This window comes from Cryptomeria japonica, chromosome 3 (assembly GCF_030272615.1).
Source record: "Cryptomeria japonica chromosome 3, Sugi_1.0, whole genome shotgun sequence".
NCBI lineage: Eukaryota > Viridiplantae > Streptophyta > Pinopsida > Cupressales > Cupressaceae > Cryptomeria > Cryptomeria japonica.
In genome coordinates this window covers 109,064,611-109,087,684 of record NC_081407.1, presented here as the reverse complement: position 1 = coordinate 109,087,684, position 23,074 = coordinate 109,064,611, and the positions used below count along the sequence as shown (strand labels likewise).

The following is a 23,074-nucleotide window of genomic DNA, read 5'->3' as shown; positions in this document are numbered from 1 at the left end:
TTGATAACCATCAACGCACCAAGGCATAGTTGTTGAGACTTCAAGTGTGATAAGTAGTATCTCTTTCTCTATGTTGTTTGATTTGGGAGCTTCAGATTCATTTATTTCTCCTTCCTTAGTGGAGCAATGTGGGCTCTTAGTGCTAAAGCAATCTGAAAAGTGGTAGGTCAAGTTAGACACAAGTTCCAAGGTGGTTGTGGATTCTCTTGTTCGCAATTTTGTGTTGGACTTAAGAGTCTTCACCATCGCTGTTGATCTTTGTGTTCTTTTGTTGGGGGTCTTATGGTGTTGTGTTGGGAATGGATTGGCTTGATGCACACCAGGCTAGCATAGATTGCCATTGGAAGATGGTGCAGTGTTTGGGAGATTGTGGTGAGAGAGTGGAGATGGTGGGAGTTCAACGACCAATTTCTCTTCGTATGATCTTTGTTATGCAATTGAAGCAGTGTTTGCGACAAGGATGTCAATTGTTTGTAGTTACAGTGAATTATTTGGATGAGAGAGTCAAGATGTTTTTCTTCTCAGTCATCCCATTCATCAAATTTTTTTGGATTTTTTCCTAGTGAGATTTCAGGTATGCCACCTAAGTGTGACATTGACTTTCGAATTGACCTAGTTCTTGAAGCATAGTCAATCTTTAGAGCACCTTATCAGATGACCACTTTGTTAGACACAACATGTCACTGAGAGGGGGGGTGAATAAGTGGTTTACAAACTTTTCCCTTTATCTACCCTATGTGTGAATATCGATTATCATCCTAATACCTAGTAGGTCTAGTGGTAAGATAAATTAAGACAATGCAATGTAAGCATACACAAGGGCACATCCCATAACATCAGTATATATGAGGAAAACCCAAGATGGGAAAAACCTCAGTGAGAAATGTTGTTGGAGTCTCCTGCTCCAATCCAGCCTCACAGTAAAAATAATATATTACAATTTTAGGGCACCAACCCCTGATAGTTTATGGGCACCAACCCAAAGGAGCACCAACCCTTGTTGTTTATGGGCACCAACCCAAACGAGCTACAACCCCTACACCGAGCACAAACTCAGTGATCACAATACATGATCTCATAGAAAAAGTAATAGCTCGGTTATAAATGAGTTCTATAACCACTAATGATTCAATTTTTTGTCGATTTCCCTTCTCGTCAACTTTACCGGTAGTGTTCTATCTTCCACTCGGTCTCCTCTATGACGGATCACACTATGTCTCATCACTACTACCTCCTTATGTTTCTACTTCTCTCTTGCCAACTCAGCCTCTACCGGTTATTTATCTGTCAGACTTTGCACTTGATTGATGGTTACTCAGCTTATCGATTCATCCCTGCTCTGTTCTATGCTTGTCGAATCTTCTTTGCCACTCTCGCACACAACTGCTTCACTCTGAGCTACCTTCCGGTGGGCTTGATCACCATTGGTTCTCCCCTGCACTTAGCCTCTTTTCTGCTTACCGGTTGCTTTGATCTTATTGGTTAAGCATCTTCTAAACCCTCTCACCGATTGCATCTCCAACACATAGTTTATATAATCTTTGATGAAGTCACTGAATGGTTGGCTCTCTGCAGCTCTTTCACACTCCACTCTTCAACATTCAGCATGCAGCATCATCATCTCCTGGTCTTTGGTCTGCATACATATATCCAAGTTTTCCCGCTAGAACATAAATTCAAACACTAGCGCGATTAGGGTTTCTTCTTCGACCAACGAGCCATACCATATCCAATCAAATCTCCTCAAATCATGTCTCAAAGATGATTGCCTGTACATCACTGCCAACATCGTGTCTTCCAGTGCATGCCTTCCATCTTTAGCAATTTGCATTCAATCTGTCGACTCATCTTTTGGTCAATCGTCATAAATGGTTAGATGGTTTGCTTCACCTACTTTGATCTATATACAAACATCCTGCATCGATCAGTGCACTCCATGGATCCGATCAGATACGTCTGGCCTCGAGCCACAACCCCTCTACAACTCGACCCATAACAGTCACAATCAACATTAAATGTCGACCAATGTTGCAACAACCTCACCGTCACGACACTTCACCGACCTCTGCAAGCTTGCCACTTCAACTCCACATGGCATCCCTATCGGTATCCATCTCAGCTTAGACCTCTGTGTCAGTTCAGATGGGATCACCAACCAAACACACAACTAGTGCACACCTACCAGACATCTAACCCTATCGGTTCTCTAGTAACCCTACTGGTACGTCTTCCCTTAGCACCTTTGTCAACATCGACCTTAGCTCAATATGTCGAACCATCATGGTCACCGACCAATATCACACAACCCGTGTATGCTTCATACTACCGGTCCCACTTTTCTTACCAGTTTTCTAGCCCTGCCGGTATATCTTGCCTTACCGGTTAACCTTCATACCTTCACCTTCCTTGTGTTGGTGAATCATGTCAGCCCGGTCATCAATCATGTTGGTCCTCAGTAGTAATCTCGGATGACACATCATGTGCATCTTCATCAGACGAAGAGCACTTCACTTTTGTCTCTCGATCCACTTGGCAGTATGTCGGTATCCTCCTTGTTTACCAATTGACATGTTTCTGCCTTCATACCGATAGTGTGGATGATATCTTCATGCCATCCATCTTCAACTATTATGCATCTGTGGCAACACCACTTTCCATTTGCATATCGGTAACTCCATGTGTGCAACTGCAAAGCCTCATTTTCATTTGACTGGTTCTCTTCTCAACCGGTTTGCTAAGAAGGCAAACTCACCATCTTAACTCTTCCTTCTCTACCTTAGTGACACGTCATGTCATCGCATGTTGATCTGGTGCACATATCTGATCTCAGACTCTAGAGGTTTCCTCGTCTTCCACTTCGGTCATCCGGTCTATGCATCCAATCACCTTCCTTGGCTTACTCTGGTTGTCTTATCCCAAGGAGTCATGATATATGCCATGTATACTATGGGATAATCAAGGTATTGCCACTTATCAGTGGGGAGGGGTCTATGTCACCCGCTAGTATTAATGTGACATCTGTGAGGAGTAGATGCATCTTCAACTTGACATATGTCCTGGTAGCTTTCCCATATGCCATCCTTGCTTACTGAAGCAACACATTCTGTGTCAATATTCTCTTCATCTAGTGGGAGTTCTGTTATATAACATCCAACTCTTACCGGTGACTTACACATGCTTCACCTTCGGTGTTGATGTGATTCTTGTAACATTCTGCCTCTTCATCACAATCAACATCCCAGCATGATACTCTCTTACCGAGCACATGCTTACCAGTTGGCAGCCACTCAATTCCAACACATTACTTACCAGTCATCATACCATACCTATCTCTAATGCATATCTTCAACACATGCCAACACTAACTTGTGTATCGGTGACTTGAAATACTTGGTTGACATCAATGTCACCAATACACTTCAATCTCCCACACCGGTCATGCTATATTGGTTGACATCAATGACAACACAATGCCAACACACTCAAGAGTTGAGTGAGCTTCAATTGTAGCTGGAAGATTTGTTAGATAAGGGGTTCATTTGTCCTAGTGTTTTCCTATGCAAAGCACTAGTCCTATTTGTTAAGAAGGATGGATCCCTTCACTTGTGTGTAGACTACGAGTAGCTGCATAAAGTGATGGTGAAGAACCGTTATCCTTTGTCGAGGATCAACTATCTCTTCGATTAGATAAAAGGTGATAAGGTATTTTCTAAGGTAGATCTTAAGTCAGGGTACCCTCAGCTTTTGAATCCACGAGGCAAACATTCATTGGACAAATTTTCGCACTTGTTATGGGGCACTATGAGTTTACAGTGGTTTCATTTGGGCTTGCAATTGCACTCTCTGTATTTATTAGTATGATGAATGGGGTGTTTAAGACTTACCTTGAAATATTTGTCCTTGTGTTCCTAGATGACATTCTGATTTATTCGAGGAACTTGGAGGAGCATGAGGAGCATTTCAGACACATGTTGTAGTGTCTCTGAGATAATCAGTTGTATTCTAATCTGGCTAAGTGCAAGTTCTTTCAGACTAAGGTAAAATATTTAGGTCATGTCATTTCCGAAGAGGGTATCATTGTGGACCCCTCTAAGATTCAAGTGATCGTAGATTGGCCAACACCCATCAATGTGGTCGAGGTTCGTAGTTTCATGGACCTTGCAGGATATTACTGTCGATTTGTCCAGGGATTTTCAAGGATAGGTCATCCCTGTTGGAATCAAGGAACACTAAGAGGGGGGAGTGAATCAGTGTTCTATCGATTAACAAGTTTTCTAATTTAACTTTAAACCACCAAAAGTATAAGCATGAAACTGAAATGCAGAAACACAAAATCATACCACCAAGATTTTTACGTGGAAACCCAAATGGGAAAACCACGGCGGGAGTTGAACCCACCATATTATTCCACTATGGCCAGTAGCCAAACAATATTACAAAATGGGAATGCACTTGCATTCAAGCACACTGCCTAGAGCTTACTGCTCAATACAAAAATAGGGTTACAACCCCAGAGGAAGGCATACTACCTTACAACTGTTTATAAAAGATTACAATAAGAAATGAACTGGTAAATAGCATCTGATTATGCCAGGAATCAGTTCTGGTTAAGTGCAAATGATCTGATGTCACTAATCTGCTTGTCTACTTTGCTCTGCTCTGTTTTGCTCACTTGATCAACTAAGATAAAAAAAATGTGCAAGTGAAACTATGCTCAAATGCTACAAAAAGGTTTTCCACATTATCATCATATTAAAAAATAATTAACCAAATCGGTCTTATATATCTGCATACAATAAAATCAACTTCCTTCATGTCAACTTCATGAAATAGGAAAATATGAAACGTGTAGCTGCAAGTCTACTTCAATCCTTATCAAAACCTTGCATCGAACCTAAAACACATGATCACATGCTTCCTATAGGCCTTGCCAATCACCTCAAACACATTACCAATCACTGGAATCACCAGAATTAACTAAGAGAATCCAGATACACGCTACATCAACAAATATGAAGAATAACCTACTTTGTTGTTCTATCAAATACCGAATCTTCAATCACGTGCCAGAATCAATACCGGAGGGTTAATTAGCATGATTATTATCTCTAGATACTTTACCAATCAATCCTGATCACCGAATACAAAATCTACTTCACTAAAAGTTAGATCAACCTTAGGAACTGTAAATAGAGTGTTACCAAGTAGACTGATTACAGAAGACATAATCCAGATCACAAGTTAGCCAAATCTTCATACCGGATCAAGACAACTGACTGAGTTGCCATCAATGACAACTCCTAAGAATTTGCATGTATCAAGCATCACCAATCTTCACCGAAGCATCACGGAAGCATCAAATGCCAACAATCCCATTACTTCTCTTCAGAGGAAAGGGAAGAAGTTTGTATGGATTGAACAGTGTAAGGCATCTTTCCAAACTCTTAAGCAACATCTGACCAGTGCACCTATTCTAGTAATGCCAGATCTAGCAGAAGATTTTGTTGTGTGTATTGACACTTCTATAGAGGGCTAGGGAGCAATTCTCATGTAGGATTGACATGTGATTTCCTATGAGTCTCGCAAACTCAAGGATCACAAACTAAATTATCCTACTCATGACTTGGAGTTAGCAACAGTTGTTCATGCTTTAGTGAGGTGGGGACATTTTCTTCTTGGGCACCAGTTTTGGAGTTTGCAGTACATGATCTTCACACAATCGAACCTGAATTCTAGACAACGGGGATGGATGGAGTTCCTTTGTGAGTATGACTTTGAAGTTAAGTACATTTAGGGGAAGGAAAATGTTGTGGTGGATGTGTTGAGTCACAGGAGACATCAGTTGTCAACAATGACTCTCAGTGTGGATTTGAGGAGCCGGATTCTCATAGCACTTCCTTTGGATGCTTGGTATTAGGAGGTGAGAGTGGAGATTGACTCTGAGAGAGTTTCGGAGGGGAGATATGTCGAATACTCTTTGGATTCAGATGGTCTTCTTTGCCATTTAGACCATATTTATGTTCTGTTGTCAAAGGGGCTACGTACATTGATCTTGATAAACGCACATCATGCACAATATTCGGCATACCCAGGTGTCGAGAAGATGCACATGAAGCTTTGATAGTTATACCATTGGTCTGGTGTGAGACGTGATATCACAAATTTTGTATCTATAAGTTTGGAGTGCCAAAGAGTGAAGGTTGGACATCAACATTCCACAACGTTATTGCAATCGAACCTAGTTCTGGAATGGAAATGGTATATCATCTCGATGGACTTTATAATTGGGATGTCTATCTCATCTCACATCCATGATGTGTTCCATGTTTCAATTTTGAGGCCCTATTTCCTTGATGTGACCCATGTGTTGGATTGGAATGCCTTGCAATTAGAGGATGGACAACTTTCTTTGGAGCTCATGTGCATACTTCAACATTAGAGGCTGACCCTCAAGCGTTGCGACATAAAGCAGGGAAGTGTCCAATGGGACCCAAATGATGAGTCTCCAATGACATTGGAGGATGCAACACGAATGAGAGAGCTCTTTCCCTATTTGTTCTCAAGCTTCTAAGACTAAGCCTAGTTCTAGGAGGGAGGATGTAGTGCCCTTCCATGAAACACTCTTTTATGATTCTTATGATAGATACTTATGGTCTGATTATGTTTCTAATACTCTTTGCTTATTGTTAGACACTTAATGTTGAAATACTTTATGATAGCATTTGATACTTTATGTTTCTACGTTGGATTATGTTATACTCAAGACTTATGATGATGTTAGGGTTTATGTTTCATTACTTGTGTTTATTCTTTATCTAGTAGATGTGAGTTACATTTATTAATTATAATGTTTTGTCATGTGCTAACCCCAATTTTGTGATTACATTAGATGTGAATGATGTTGATGTCATTTATGATGTTGTATGATCGCTATGATGTCTTACTCGTGTGAATGTGAAAGGGATTATGCCACATCACTCATTTATGAGTGGGGTGTGATGTTACGATTCTCTTTCACCTGCTTGTGTATTTTTTGGTTAGTATATATTGTGTATAGATGTTTGGTGTTATGCAGGATGCAAGTACGAGGCATTAACTCCACCTAGTCTCATAGGTTTGAGTGTGCCTTTAATCCCAATGGCAATTGATCAGAGGTGACACTAAGGCCCTACCACATTCTAACCCTACTCGGTGTCTTATGTGAGTTCCAGTGTTCTTCAATTGAGTCATCTTGTCAGTTTTTATGTGGTTTTAGGTATATGACGTATTTTATTTTATTTTATTGATGGTTTGATCTTATATGGTTGCGGTAAATAATAAATAAATTATAATGTGCAATCCTAAGTGTGAATGATTAATTATGTGGGATATATTGTGGCTCTCATATTATAATATTTATAATATTTTGTGGATTATATTACTATAGCATTTATGTTATATGTGGGATTTAATTATTTATTTAAATTTTATATTTATTGTGGGGATTGTATTTGGTAATTTATTTTGATTACTATGGGATTTTAATTGTTTGTGTTGGAGTGATTTTTTGTTCAAAGGGGAGGTTGCTAAATTTGTCCTCACTGCTAGAGGAAAGTGTTGTTTTGGTTTTCGAATGTATTTTGGAAATTTTGAAGAGTGGTTTTGGGGGATGTTGTGGTGGTTTTGTGGATGGTTTTTCAAAAATTGGAATTGTGGAGAAGGGTTTCGATCTACATGTGTATGGAATGAATTTTTTATGTGAATTTGAGAAGGGAATTTGTGAAGATTGTAAGGGGGTTTTGTGGAGTTGTCTTTGAAGATTTCAATTTGATGTGGGATTTCATTTTTGGAGGCTTTCAAGTTCGTATCTATTGTTCGTGTAGAATTTGTGTGTCTTCAATTCCAAGTCCCATTCTTCGTTTTCAAAGTTGGAATTCTTGATTTTCTCTTGTTTTGTGTACGTTTTCTTTTAGAAAGTGAAAAGAAATTATTATTTTGTGTTTGTATGGTGTTTAAAATGCTTTGGAAATGTTTTGGGTTCTTGATTTGTTATTTTGTTGATTGGTTGTTTTGGGTGCTCTCATTTCACTCTTTTAAAGGGATATTTTTAGTGTTTGATGTCTTGTTTTGTGATTTTTTTATCATAGGATCTGTAGAATTACTTTTTTGAGTAGGAAACTCACCCATCGCAAATGGGTTTGGGTTAGTTTTTTCCTTTTTGGTCATCTTTGTGTCAGGATTTGAAGCCTAAGTCAACCTAGGGTCACAATCTTGATTTTGTTGTAAAAACGCTAAAAGAGAGGGTATATGCGCTAAAAGACTTGTCAAATACACCATTTTATGAGTTATACGCACCATTTCATCATTCATAGATAACATTTCATGAATCATATGCGTTATTTCATAGTTTTGACCTCTGGATCAATCTTTGGAGTCTCTGTCATAAATGCATTAAAAAAAAGTGTGTATGCACCACTTTATATTGTATATGTGGCACTTTATGTTGTATATGTGGCACTTTATGTTGTATATGTGCCATTTCATTAAGAAAATGTGCTAATTCATAGTTTTGCTTCCTGGATTGAGTTTTGGGGTTTGTGTTAGTCCAAATCGAACTAGAGGCTTGATTTTGGGTTTGTAGCTCTTTGTTTTTTTTTTTCAGATGTTGAATTATATTTTGTGATGGATTCATGTGTTTAACCTTTATTTGCATGTGTTCATTCGGTATGGTCTATTGATTTTGCATTCATGATGATGCTTGTGAGCAATTGGGAGAAAATATTGAGTTGTGGATCAAATATGATGTTATGGTTCAAATTATGTTATGGAACTATGATGTTTCATGATGTCAAGTATGTTTTGTTTCATTGGTTGAACTCTAGGTTTTAGGAGCATATTAGGGGGATTGGCTTCAAAGTGGGTTTCAGGGCCCTAAGTGGCTACAAGGGAATTTCATTGGAAGTTTCTATAATCAAGTGATTATCTTAATAAATTAATATAGGGGTTAGGTAGTTCTCACATTAACACGATTAGTATGATGCCCCACTCATGGCCTAGAGTGCTAGTTCAGGCTTAGGATGAGTTTGGGAAGGTTTGTTGGCATGATTGCTCTTCCTTGTCTTCATGAAAGGATGAGTTGGTTCCGCATGGGTGTCACTTAGGCGATGGAGTCTAGTGAGAGACTACTAGGGAAAGTCTTTTTTACATCATGTGATGAAACTCTTCCCTATGTTTGTCCTAGGACGTTAACCTTTGTGTTTTGTGGAAGCCTCTGGTGAGTTTGTGTCTTATGCAGAGCCTATGTCATGTGTTGTTTCAAACTTTTTGTTTGTTTTGTCTTTTGAATGGTTGTGTTCCCATGGATGTTTAGGTGTTGACCTAGGTCTTGTAATGTGTATGGGGGTTATGTCATTCTCCGGAGCACGGGGGTGGACCTTTTTGGTTCCACATGGTCAGGTGTTTGATGCCTTCTTTCATTGGATATTAGATGGTTGTTTGTGAGCGTGGTTGATGATTCTTATTCTCTTCAATTCCAATGCTATGGATTATGATGCAAATGTAATCTCTGGTATATGTAAAAGATTCATCTATGTACTTTGCATTTGAGAATAGTTCATGTGATCATTGTATTATGGCATTCTATTTGTAGGGATTGGTGTAATCTGTAATGTAAACCATGCATAAGATGCAATATGTAATGTAGTGGTGTTGTCATATATTTAATCTATATGGCGTTGGTACTGGCTATATTTTAGGAATGGCTAGAATTATTGTGCTTGCAGGATTTGATAGGACAAGTACACTTGATTGATGTATTAAAATGAATTTAGTATCTTAGAAGTGTTAGTTTATGTAATATCTCAAGGTTATCTTTCTATGGTTAAAAGGAGTACTCTCACATGCTATGAGTAGAGATAAAACATTAGTCTAAGTAGGGAATGTATCATGTATCATTATATATGTTGCATTATCAGTAATGATGTTAAGAAACCTTAGAGAATGTAATTGTGTTAATATAAGTTTATTTTTGCTTGTGCTTAATGCTATGTAATCATGTTAATTTAATGTATGGATTCCCTTAAGGTTTAATGTGGTGTTGTGTCTTTTAAAAAATATTTATCTCTAAGATGTTTTAGTTAGGATGTTGGTTTAATTCCCGGGGGTTTCTGGGTGGGCGTTACATAAAACGTGGCTTGAAAGCCTTTGCGACTATGAAAATAGTAATAGGAAAGAGACGAAATGCATATGTTGTCGAAAGTGAGCTCTTTTTAGAAGCTTATAGATTTGAGAGGAAAAAGAAAAGAAGATCATTGTATTTTTATAAAAAATTATGATCTTTAATGAGGTAACAAATATCCATTATAAATAAAAAAAATTATTGGGAATGGTAACTACAATCCCATTTTGCATTTTATTTCAAAATTAACCATGCATGGTAACCTCTTCTCCTATTTCTCTACTCCAATTTCGGTGATGGGATGTACATAGTGATATAAATGACTATTTGATTATCTTCAATCATGGTTTTTTCTTGGGGATTCAATCTAGCCTTAGAATAGAACTCACTTAAATTATTTCTTGAATGTGAGTTGATTTAGTATTTTTATTGAAAAATACTTATTCTTAAGGTTACAATATGAAATTGTAATTTCTAATTAATCTTAGATTTTTTGGTGCTTAAAAAACTAACATTAAATTAATATTTCCTTGGTGAGTTGTATGGGTTGATGTGACTTACACAATCCTTTACTGACTATTTGTGTTATGTTTTGGGATGTCATTTCCATTAATAACCCAAATGGTTATGCATGCATTGGAAGTTCTAGTACCCAAATTATCAGAGTGTGAACTATAAACTACATCATAGACCTTTCAAATTGTAGAAAAAAAATTGGCATGACAATTCGATAGTAAAACCATAGCTTTATCATCATGATTTTGGGGTGACAAGAATTACGATGTAAATGACAATTGTAAACCATACTCTTTAACCATATTTGGGTTTGTTGTCAACCTTGTTACAACGATTGACCTTGTTACATAGTTGTTGTAGATATGATTACTTGGGACCTAATTTAGAGTGGCAACCCATGCACTAAATGCCTAAATATTTTATTTTTTCCATGATAGTTTGTAAGTTTAATCTCTACTTAACTAGTGTTTAAGGGATTTTTGTGTTAGGAAAATCCTCTAGAAACATGAGATGGTTAGAAAGTTGAAAAGAGTATAATGATGGTTGTTACACATTAATAGTTTAGATATATCAATTTAATGTAAATAAAAGGTAATCTAGTTACAATAATAATGTAAATATGAAATAAGCCACAGATAAATTGTATGAATTATAAGTTTTCTTTATAAATCGTGTATAACCAAAAATTTGAAACAAAGTTGGGCTCACTCTTTGACTAGGTCTAAGATTTTACATATTAAATCAAGGAAGAAATTTAAATTGGTTTATAAGATGATATTTATCACACAAACAATGATGACTTATATAAATAAATATATCTTATTTAGTCTTAACTCCTTAAATTTTATCGGTATACTTTATTTTCAAAATCTTAGCTACTATCTAGGAGGCGATACATAATAATATTTTTATTTTACTTTTTCATTATTACAATCTTTTACAAAGACTTGAGTCACAATAGAACCCCTGTTCAAATCAACATTCATATTTTTTTATTGTCAAGATTATTTTGTGCAAGTCTATTGAATTCACTTTAAAGTATAATTTGACTTAACCACCAACATGAACCAATAAGAAGAAATAATTTATTCCATTTATATCTTCTCCTTTTATTTTCTAGTATAATAAGAACTAAATAATCTATTAAAAATCAAGAGAAAGAAAAACCTAAATTGAAAAAATAATATCAATGTTAAAAGGATGTAACTAACCTGAAAATTTCCAATGGTATGGGAGGTACTCTTGGATATACCAATCATCTCTTGATAATCATATAATTCCTTCACATTTTTGCTCATTTCCCTTCTTGATGGAAGCTTCACTTTCCTTGATAATATGCTTGCTATCCACTTGGATTGTAGCTCGAAAAAAGGGAAAGGTATAACCTACTATCAATTGGAATAATACATTTGTATAGAATGGGTTAATAGGGGCTCAAACACATAATGAAATCCATCTTACTAAGATGAAAAATGATAGATTTCTTGGCTATTGCATGTATATATCACAAGTGAAGTTTAGCATATCAGAACTCTTAAATATACAATAATAAAAAATGTACATAAAAAACAACTAAAAAAATTACAACTAAAAATTACCTTTTTGGGTATACCAACAAATGAAAGAGAAGGAGCTAATAATGGAGGAAATATATGCTCATATAATGGACGCACACAATTATCTTCAACTTTGACAATTCCTTTTGTATCAAGAAATGGAAAAGAATAAGAATACCTGTAAATGAATATTTCATGAGATATATAGAATGTAAATAAGAGGGAAGAAATGCATAAATTCAAAAAATAAGGTTGGAGGAGAATGTATCAACTTATTTTACCCTGTACAATGGATGATTGAATCAGCAACAATTGAGGAACCATCTTCAAACACCATAGTTCCATTTTCATCTAAAAGTGTTATCTGCATTAAAAATAATAATGACCTACCTAAAATTTATGCATGATAGCAAAGATAAGTTGTCTTAACTATATTGTTTATATTTGAATATAATCTTTTGTTATGGGATTTAACAATAAACTTACCATAGGATGAACATGTACACCAAGTTTATGCACATCAATGCCCATGAATATATGTTGTCCAGGTTTGGTGTATTTTGATCGCATAGATAAATGTACTTCCTTTGCCACCATCTTCAAATCCAAAGAAATATCGCATGCACTTAATGAACTCCCAATAATAACCACAACCTTGCAAGACATAACATGATAGTTTTCAATAAAACTAAATGCCTAAACAATAAGGTAATTGATATTTATAGTTTTAAGTGATTTTTTGGATTACTTAGAGATATAAGTGAGATTAGAATACTAATGGAGAGAAAACTGATAAATAATCATGCCTACAATGGTGTAAATTCATCACTAGTAATTGTAGGGATCAATCAACTTTTCTTTAAATAGATCAAATCATATAAAGTATATTGCAAATGTTGTGTGTCAATTGGTTGGATAAGAAATTTAAAAAAAGGTTTAAAATCAAGTTCATATAAAGTTGCATCTACAAGTCCGAAAATGTCTTGTTGAAGCCATCAATTTTACTTATTATTTTTAAATTGAATTGATGGCTTAATAAATTAAATAATAATAGTAAGTTAAAGTTGAAAGAGGCTTTCTTTAAAATCCTAAATTATCATTTTTATGTGTGTGTATAAGCAATGTGAACTAATTTATCTTTTTACCACTAACATGTATTAAATATTTGGTTTATTCCATCCTTGTGAATGGGATTCCAAAAGGTTTCTTTGGGACTAAAAGGGGCATCAGACAAGGGGACCCCCTTTTCCCTTACCTTTTTATCATGTCGACCAAGGTTTTGGGAAGGAACATTCTAAAACTTGTTGTTGATGGTAATCCTAAAGGTGTCAAAGTTGTGTCCACCTTTTCTCCTTCTTCTATGCAACAATTTGTAGATACTATTTTATTTGTTGTGGCTTCGGTGGTGGAGGTTAGGAGATGGATGAAATGCTTGAATAGCAATGCTGAGGTCTCAAGACTGTGTATCGGTTATGAGAAACATAAGATATACTTCTTCAACAAAATGACTTGATTGAAAGGAAAAATTCAAAATATTTGTAGTTGTCAATGTGCTAACCTGCTTAGAGTTTATTTGCAACCCCACGCTTGCTATTAAGGAGGTTACCTCTACCTTCTGAAACTCTATCCTTGAGTAACTTCAAAAGAAATTGGCTAGATGTAAGGGAAAACTCATTAGCAATGCTAAAAAATTACAACTACTTGCAGCATCTCTTCAAGGTATCGTGGTTTATTTCCTCTCATTGTTCAAAATCCCGTTATGCATTCCTAAAAATTTTGAAATTTTTTTGAGAACTTCCTATGGTCTAGCATGAAGGAAAGGAAAAGATTAGCTTTGGTTAGCTTGGATAAAGTTTTCCTTTTGAAGAATCAGGGCAAGCTGGGTATAAGGAAAATCCATCACCTAAACAAAGCTTTGATGGCTAAGGATGGATGGACTCTTACACTAAACAATAAATATTGGTGTACAATTATGAGTGCCAAATACCTTAATCATGATAAGTTTTACAAGGTTTTGTCAAATTTTGGTTTCCCGAGTTGGGAATAACATTCTTAAGACTTGTAGATTGATAACTTTGCGCTTTAATTGTAGGTGGGAAATGGTAGTCTTATTCACTTCTAGGATGACAAATAGATCTCTAACAAACCTCTTCCTTCCCACCCCCATTTACAAAGATCTCTAGGGTCGTGCAAAGTGCTTTTTTGGTTTGTGTTTGATTACCTATCGTATGAAAATTATTGGAAGGATCTAAGAATGTGTTGTTAGAATCATGATCACCTACTTCAGAAAGCCTCTTAGTTGCAATAAGATCTCCAAAGGATCAAGTTCCTCCTCTTTCCTACGGAGGATAAATTTGTCTAGACTAAGTGCCCCAATGGAAACTCTTCAATGAAATTGGCTTGCAATATGTTGTTAAACAAAGATAATAATTATGTTTTTCGGGAGAAAGTTTACAACTTTCAACTCCTCCCTTAGATTAATTTCTTCTAGTGGATGGTGATGCACAACAAATAGATTAACTCAGGATAATCTAATCAAGTGTGGATTTTAACTTCCAAATAGATGTGTACTTTGTAGGTGGGAAGAAGAAATGATCACACATTTCCTTTTACATTGCACCATTTTCCTTATGTTACAAAAGCTCTAGGTCAACTGGACTATGAACAAATAGTTGCCTTCTCTAATCAATGATTAGGTCTACCCCTCTCACCACCCCCTCATTAGAGAATTATGGAAGTAAATCCCTCCCCACCTTTGTTGCAACCTATGGAAGGAAAGAAATAATCAAATCTTCAGGAAGGAGGAAAAGATCCCAAGAAGGTGTTCTTCGTTTTCTTTAAGCTCTTCTAGGACAATATCTTTGTTTCTCACTGGTCTTTCTCAAGTCACCAACCCCACATCCCTTCAAGCTATCATAATAGCTAATTGGGGTCTTCCAAAGAATTTCTCCAAGTATGATAACTCTAAGAAGATTGTCTGACTTAATACTAAATGGTTACCTCCTTGAATGGATGGTGCAAACTTAATTTTCATGAGGTGGCTCAAGGCAACCTAGGCCTTGTTGGTGGGGGGGTATACTAAGATCCCATATTGGGGTGATGGTGGCTAGGTATGTGGGGGGCCTTGGTGTCAACACTAATAATATGGTGGAGGGTATGGCTCTTCTTTGGGGGGACAAGTTTTTATTTTCTACTAATATTAGATACCTCATTATTGAAGGGGATTCCAAACTGGTTATTAACGTTAGGTTTTACCCATCTAGATTGGGCTTTGGAGGACATTATAAATGAAATTCACAAACTACTTTTAAGTATTGAAATGTTTGAGCTAAAACACCTATAGAAAAGGTAACAAGGTGGCTAATGTCATGGCTTTGGAGGACATTATAAATGAAATTCACAAACTACTTTTAGGTATTGAAATGTTTGAGCTAAAACACACCTATAGAAAAGGTAACAAGGTGGCTGATGTCATGGCAAGTTTAGGAATGGCTAGTGAATCCTTAAGATGTTAGCGAAGCTTCATTTGCTTCCCAAAAAAATGCGAGAAGACTCCTTTCTAAGGAGTGGTACATTCATCCTTTTAATGATGATAGATAATGTATGTGTTTGGGGAGCCCGATACTCTTCTCTACTCAAGAATGTGTGTGCGTTGGGGGTGGGTGATTATGATCCATAATCAGTTGGTTGCTAGTTTCGTATGGGGTTTTTTGAACTAGTTGGTGTATAAGATCGATTTTAATGAGTGGTTACCCCGTCGATATCATAATGTTGTTGACGTGGCTTTCTTCTTGCTTGCCTATTTGCATGGCCCATGGCACATATGACTCAGTGGTTGTCTCTTCGATCACACCATGTTGCTTGGTAGGCCCTATTGATGACGTGGTATTCTCTTTGTTGGTAGGCCAACGTGGTGTTCATGACTTGACGTGTCACCAATTTGGCAGCCCACTTTAGAAACGATGGCCTTTGTACTAAAGATATCCCTCACGAGATTCAAAATATTAACAATCTTCACATTTGTAAAGCCCCTTTAATTTTTAATTAAGTGATGATGATCATTAGCACATGGCTTTCCTACTTAGCCTCATAATTTGTTCCTTGGCTCTATGCGACACATTTGGCAATTTATGGGAATGGTACCTAGTAATAGTTCCTATTAATACTACAAGCATCCAAATTAATTTCTTTCTCTGGATCTTTCCTATTTTGTTATCGTCTTGTTGGTTTCTAGTGTGTTTCCACAGAGCTACTATTTTTTATTTATTTTTGGATGGTTTCTAGTTTGAGAATGGTTGGTGATAGAGTTTGAATTGAACCTAGAACTTCCGATGAATTCAAGGACGATGTAATGACTTGGCATATTTTCTTAGAAGGTAGAATGTCCAAATAAGAAATCAAATCGAAGATCCAAATCAAAGTTATGCAAAATGCAGGAAATGCCATGTTTACCAAAATGCAATGGTGGAAATAGAAAAATTAGCCTAGGAATGCAAACTAAGATCTTATTCATTCACTATGTTGACATTCACGGATCCCTTCATTGGGGAACAACCAAAAAGGTTCAACTTCAATCTAAAAGGAGAGTTGAACACTTTGATTAATTGTTCCCTTTTTTAATGGTGTGTTTGATATGAATATACAATGCCCACGTAAAATGATAATTTTCAGCATAAAAAAATTGATATAGAATTGTTAACCAATAGAAAATTATAGATCTAGACTTTGGAAATAGAGAAGTACATGTGGCACAAATCTAGAGTAAAATATGGCGGACTATCAAGAAAGGCACCCTAGTCCGAAGGTGTCTTTGTCAGAAGAAGGTTTTGGATTCTGAATCAATAGACTTCATATATCTGTCACTTCAAAAATCAACTTAAATGTGTCAGACACTAGAGAAATTCAACATAGTCCAAAGGTTTTTGCCTTTTTGAAGTTTGAGACTATTACTCTTAGTTCATTTTGAGAAATTCTATAGCTATGAGTCATTGAATCCATACCTACACAAATGAAAGAGGAGAAAAGGTTTATGTTGTATAGGGGCTTGCCTAATTCAACCCCCATGTTGGTGTTTCCAACTCCACAACAACAATGATGATGAAAAAGAGAGCTTACCTTTAGTAGGGTAGAGGCTAAACCATAATTGAAATGCTAATATCAAATGATATTACCTTAGGATTTGATAATGGTGGTGATGCAATTCTCTTTAGACAAGTCCTTTAAGTGTCAATACAATGACATGACAAGACATAACAAAATCACTCATGAAAGCATACTTGAATGTAGCTTGTAACTCAATAATGCTAAATACACAAATCCACAAATGCTTTCTTGATAATACTTGCTCAATTGGAATGACCTTTCTTGCTCTTATTAGATTTTGTGAATGATAAATGATTCTTTTATATAAGATTCTCTAGTTAATTCCTATTTTAGGTCAACTTCCAACACTCAAATAAAAATATCAGTATCAGATCACAAATGGAAAGCGCTGACACTCGCACGCATTTCAATTTGGATCCCTTTTGGAAGTGCCCTAGTCTACTAGGACTAGGATGCTAGGTACCCTAGTTCACTCGAAGAGGGGCCAAAGAAAGGTTCTTTTAAAGTATTAGGGCCAAGGACATAGGATCTAGTCTCAAGATTAGCATATGAAGACAGTTGGGTGAGATAGGGACAATATAGGCTTAAAATGAGCTAGTTTAGAGCATCCTAAAGTAAGGGCCCAAATAAATTGAATTGATGTTACATTTCCCCATATATATGGATAACTATGTTGGTTTGAGTTCCACAAGTGATTCCTCACTATAATTTATGCCCTATATGGTTTGAATTACTAATTTAGGTAGTTTTCTATGTAGAATAATTTAGACTAAAAAATGTTATTGTATTTTTATTTTGCTACGTGCAAGAATCAAATTATGATGACCCATGTGAGATAAAAGTGTAATTTTTTTATTGAGATGCCTCTCTAGTTTGTAATAAGTTTTCTTTTTTTTAGAATAATTCCAAAAACATGAGATTATTTCAATAAAACATTTTTCTGAAATGTGAAATTCATTTTAGAACATTTAGTATATAATTTTGATGAAGGATATTACTATTAAATAAAAGTGGTTATCTCGTAGAAGTGGTTATAAAAACCATATATTAATTCAAGAATATTGATCTAATTGAAAATTGATTCTCTCATGATAGTGGACCAACTTCGAATACATGAAAAATTAACATTGTAAGGCTTAACTTCTTAGTGTGCTTAACAATAGGTGTGTTTCTTTACCCCAAATATGGGATGGGCGTAGATAATGATATTTTAATTTGTTAAACTAATCTCTCAAAATATAGCTCTATGATTTCTTCCGCGAAAACAACTAGACATCGAACGACAGAAATGGTTTTTCAAGCAAACAAAATATGTGGTTTCGGCCTGCAATTCGGGGACTGGGCTCCCCTTCCTCAGGCAAAATCAGAATGGCAGATGGTGAAGCCAAGGAGATATCAGAGGGCTGCTATGAAAGGTTTACCATTTTTTAGGAATGGAGGTCATGGAAAACAAAATACCCTTCGCCAGGAAGGCTCTATCAAGTCGACCATCTCCAACAGATTCACCCATTTATAGAATCTTGAGGAAGGTTTTTTAAAATTGGTTCCTCGGGTCAAGCCAAATAAAAAATATATATAAAGAGAACTTGGATAATTGGAGGTCGGGTGATAATTATCCCTGACCTAAGATAAATGTGAAGGGATGCAAGAATCCCAATTCTTTGCTTCCTCCCAAACCCACAGAGGTGAAGTTGAATATGAAGATGAACCCTAAATCAGAAGAGAAAAATGTGTTGGAAATCAATGACAGTTTGGTTGAAAGGATTCAACAATCTTGCAAAACATTTGGGGTTTTTGCTAGATGGTGTGGACTTGGAGTCCCAACAGAGGTAACTGCAGATTGGTTCAAGTCTTCCTTCAATTGGATAGTGAGTATTGCTATCTTGTTCGAGGGTTTTCTTTATATTGATTGTGGAAATGCCAGGCATAAGAATGAATTTTAACAGGTAAATCTCTGATTTTGAAAGGCTTTGATTTTAAATATTTTGATTGGCAACCTGCTTTCAATCCAAAAAAATTAGTCATTTAAAGTAGATAGACCTGTTATTATCCCCAACTTACCAGTAGAACTAATGGATAAATAAATTATTAGGAAAATAGGCAATCATTTAGGAAAATTCGTACAGATTACTGACAAAGATAGGAAGTATTCAAATTGTGTATTGATAGTTAATATGGATATTAGTGTAAATTCGCTTAATCCTATTGAAATTAGAACTAGGGAGTCATCTTTCCTAATTTACCCTGAATTATATAGAGGGATTTTAGATCTAGACTTAGCAATCAAACCGATCTTAGAAGTTTTTCCCTCTCAAAAAAACCCTAGGGAAGTCTCTAAGCTGGATATTTGTTTCAATTTGGAAAAGGGACGGTTTGTGATCAAGGATAGTCCTCCTCCGACAGGGCAATTTGATGGGGTAGAAAAAGGGGAAATTATAGGTGATGAGAGCATGGATGAGGGGATGAATTCCTCTCCCTTACTATCCCATAAGGCTATTTTGAAGGATATGAAGGGGAGGGTTACTGACTCTAAGAAAGAGAAGAACTGGTGTGCCCTTTAAGTGGTAAGAAGGGAAGAATTTAAAAATTTATCTCAGGATAGTAAGGGTGAAATCAATCTTGATGTTGATTATCGGGTAGCTAGGAAGGCGGAGGATATGACTCTTATCCCTGAACAGGATGTTGGTATGAAAGTTAGGGGCGGTCTAGTAGAAAATGGTTCCTCCCATTCATTGGGAGCTCCCAATAGTTTGGATAAGGTTGAACAAGAGGAGGATTTGGTTCGTAAAGAGGAAGAGGTAAACTGCATTATCAATTATTTATGTGATTAAGTCATCGAGGACATCCTGGAGAATTTACTAGATGAAATAGTTGACAAAGATGAACTAAAATTACAGAAAAGGATGTTGATGAAAGGGATTATGAATTTTACCCATCCCCCAAAGGTCACAGATACGGAAGCCCTTATAATGGAGTTAGATGACAAAGAAAATGGTGAAGCTTTTGAAGCATTAGGAATTGAACAATGGGTTGGGGAAAAGGTTACTCTGGATTGTGCTAAACTCTGTAAAAAGAGGCAAGAAATCCCTATCGGAGCTAAGAGCTAATGATGGTATAGCTGAAGGCCAGGTTAAACTCACAGATATGTTTCATGCAAGGAAGGGGAAGGTCCTTCCCACAACACCATGAAAGTATTGTCATGGAATGTTAGGGGTTTAAATGCCCCTAACAAGCAGTGGATAGTTAAACGTTGTCTGTCTAACTATAGTCCTAATTTAGTTATGTTACAGGAAACCAAATTAGAGAAAGATGACTTAGCCTCTTTTGGTAAACGACTAGGCTTTACACATATTATAGGTGTTCCAGCCACTGGAGCCTCTAGAGGTCTGGCCATAATTTGGGACCCACTCAATATTGGGTTATCATTATTAGAGTCTCATGGCAATTGGATCAGTGGCAGAGTTACCAATTTTAAACACAAACGAGATTTTCTCATTATTAATGTTTATGGACCAACGCTAAATGAGGACAAAAGAAGAGTTTAGAAGGTAATCGAGGAATTCACAAATTCCCAGGAACAGTTTTGCATTTTAGGAGGTGAGTTCAATGCTATCATGAATCAATTTGAGAAATGAGGGGGCAAAGGCAAAATCTTTAGAGCTACTTTAGAATTTGTAGACTGGGTCCATCGTAGTGGCTTGATAGAGATTAACATGGTTAAGGATGCCTTTACCCGAAACAACAAAAGGTTAGATTTTAGTAATATAGCAGAAAAACTAGATAGGTTCTTTGTATCGGGTAGTCTCATCAACTTTCTGTATACCTTAGAAGCCTCAATTTTACCTTTCTTGGGCTCGAATCATTTTTCGATCCAACTTAGCATTCTTGGTGACTCGGGACCAAGAAGATGTCCTTTTAAATTCGAACAAATGTGGCTAAGAGACGATAATATTCGTAGGCTTTTAGAGGAATGGTGGAAAGAGGTAGAGGTCTTTGGGTCTGGGATCTATAAGGTAGTCAATAAGCTTAAGATAATTAAGCAGAAGCTCATTCTGTGGAATAAGGATCATTTTGGTAATATTTTTGACAAGAAGGCACAGGTGGAAGCAGAGTTAGTGGAGGTAAACGAAGCTATCATAAGGAAACGGATGGATGAAGCTCTGTTTCTCAGAGAAAAGAAACTCCTTGAACAAGAAAATATTCTTGCAAACGAGGAGGTCTTTTGGAAACAAAAATCCAGGGAGACGTGGCTGGATGAGGGAGATAAGAACACTAAATTCTTTCACAATAGTGTAAAACTTAGAAGAGTCATTAACCAAATTTCTAAGATAAATATTTGTAATGGCTCTGAGGTGGAAGAGCCTAAGCTCATCTCGAGGGAGGCAGTAGACTTTTTTTCCAATATTCTCAACATTGATTTGAGTGCTCTTTGCTCAAACCAAGATAAGTTTCTAAAATGTATGCCAAAATTACTCAATAAGGATCAAACTCATAATCTAACTGCAAAATTCTCTTTAGCAGAAGTAGAAGCATCTCTAATGCAGATGAATCCGGACAAATCCCCTGGTCCGAATGGCTTTCCGACTAGTTTTTTTCAGGAATGTTGGTCCTTCATAGGGGAGAAGGTGACGGGTGCTCTTGAGAGCATGAGGAATTTGGGTAATATTCTCAAAGAAATCAATAATACTTTTTTGGCCCTCATCCTAAAGAAGGAAAAACCTGAACATTTTGATGAGTTCAGACCCATTGCACTGTGTAACACCATCTATAAGCTTTTTACTAAAACTTTAGCTAATAGGCTTCAGAAACTCCTTCATCTTTTGATTAGTGAAGAGCAAACGGGTTTTGTTCCTGGGAGGTCTATTTATGATGGGGTTATTATAGCTCAGGAGGCCATTCACTCTGTCCAGAAGAATTGAACCCCTAGCATGCTCTTAAAACTAGACATTAGGAAAGCCTACGACAAGGTGGACTAGAGATTCTTGTGCAAATTCCTAGAAGCCTTTGGATTCCCCTCTTCATGGATTAACTTGATATTTGACTGCATCTCGACACCTAAATTCTCAGTGTTAGTTAATGAAACTCCTGAAGGATTTTTTAGCTCTTCCAAGGGTCTAAGACAAGGAGATCCTTTATCCCCTTTCCTCTTCATCATTATGGCGGAATCACTGGGTAGAGCGATCTCTAGAGCAAGGGAAAGTAGTCAGATTTCAGGAATTAGAATTATTAGCAACCTAGATCCTACCACGCATCAACAATTTGTGGAGGATACTATGTTGTATGGGCTCAGCGATTTAGGAGAAGTGAAGGCGTTTCAGCAGATCCTAGACTCTTACTCTAAGGCTTCTGGACAAGAAATTAATCCATCTAAATTTGAAGTCTTCTTTTTTAATACTAAGGTCTGCTTACAAAATGACATCTGCAAAGTTTTGAATTTTAATATGGGTAGGCTTTCCCTGCAAATATCTAGGTTTGCCCCTAGATAAGGGCAATGGATCGTCAAATTTGTGGGATTCAGTGATAGATAGGATTAAGAAAACGGTAGCAACCTAGAAAGGCAAGTGGCTATCCTCTATTGGTAGAGCTACCATGGTTAAATCGGTTTTGGCATCGATGCCAATCTATCAGCTATCATGTATTAACCTTCCTCAGTCCAAAAAGGAAGTATTGAATAGACATCTTAGTTCTTTTTTCTGGCAAGGTGCTGAGGATAAGAAGAAGATCTCCCTCATGGCTTGGGATA

The 23,074-nt window shown here is 36.5% G+C and overlaps 1 protein-coding gene across 2 annotated transcripts in view; it reads right to left on the bottom strand.

Moving 5' to 3' along the window:
• LOC131075793 (flavin-containing monooxygenase FMO GS-OX-like 8) overlaps positions 1-23,074 on the bottom strand; it is a 74,204-nt gene that overhangs the window by 32,143 nt on the left and 18,987 nt on the right. The window contains exons 3-6 of one of the 2 annotated variants that reach the window (XM_058012683.2): positions 12,715-12,882; positions 12,510-12,592; positions 12,271-12,406; positions 11,884-12,057 (exon numbers count right to left, since the gene is read on the bottom strand). In XM_058012683.2, the coding sequence (XP_057868666.2) occupies positions 11,884-12,057; positions 12,271-12,406; positions 12,510-12,592; positions 12,715-12,882 (561 nt within the window). Of the gene's footprint in view, positions 1-11,883; positions 12,061-12,270; positions 12,407-12,509; positions 12,593-12,714; positions 12,883-23,074 lie in introns of those variants that run through there. The other variant, XM_058012684.2, reaches the window with a different exon arrangement.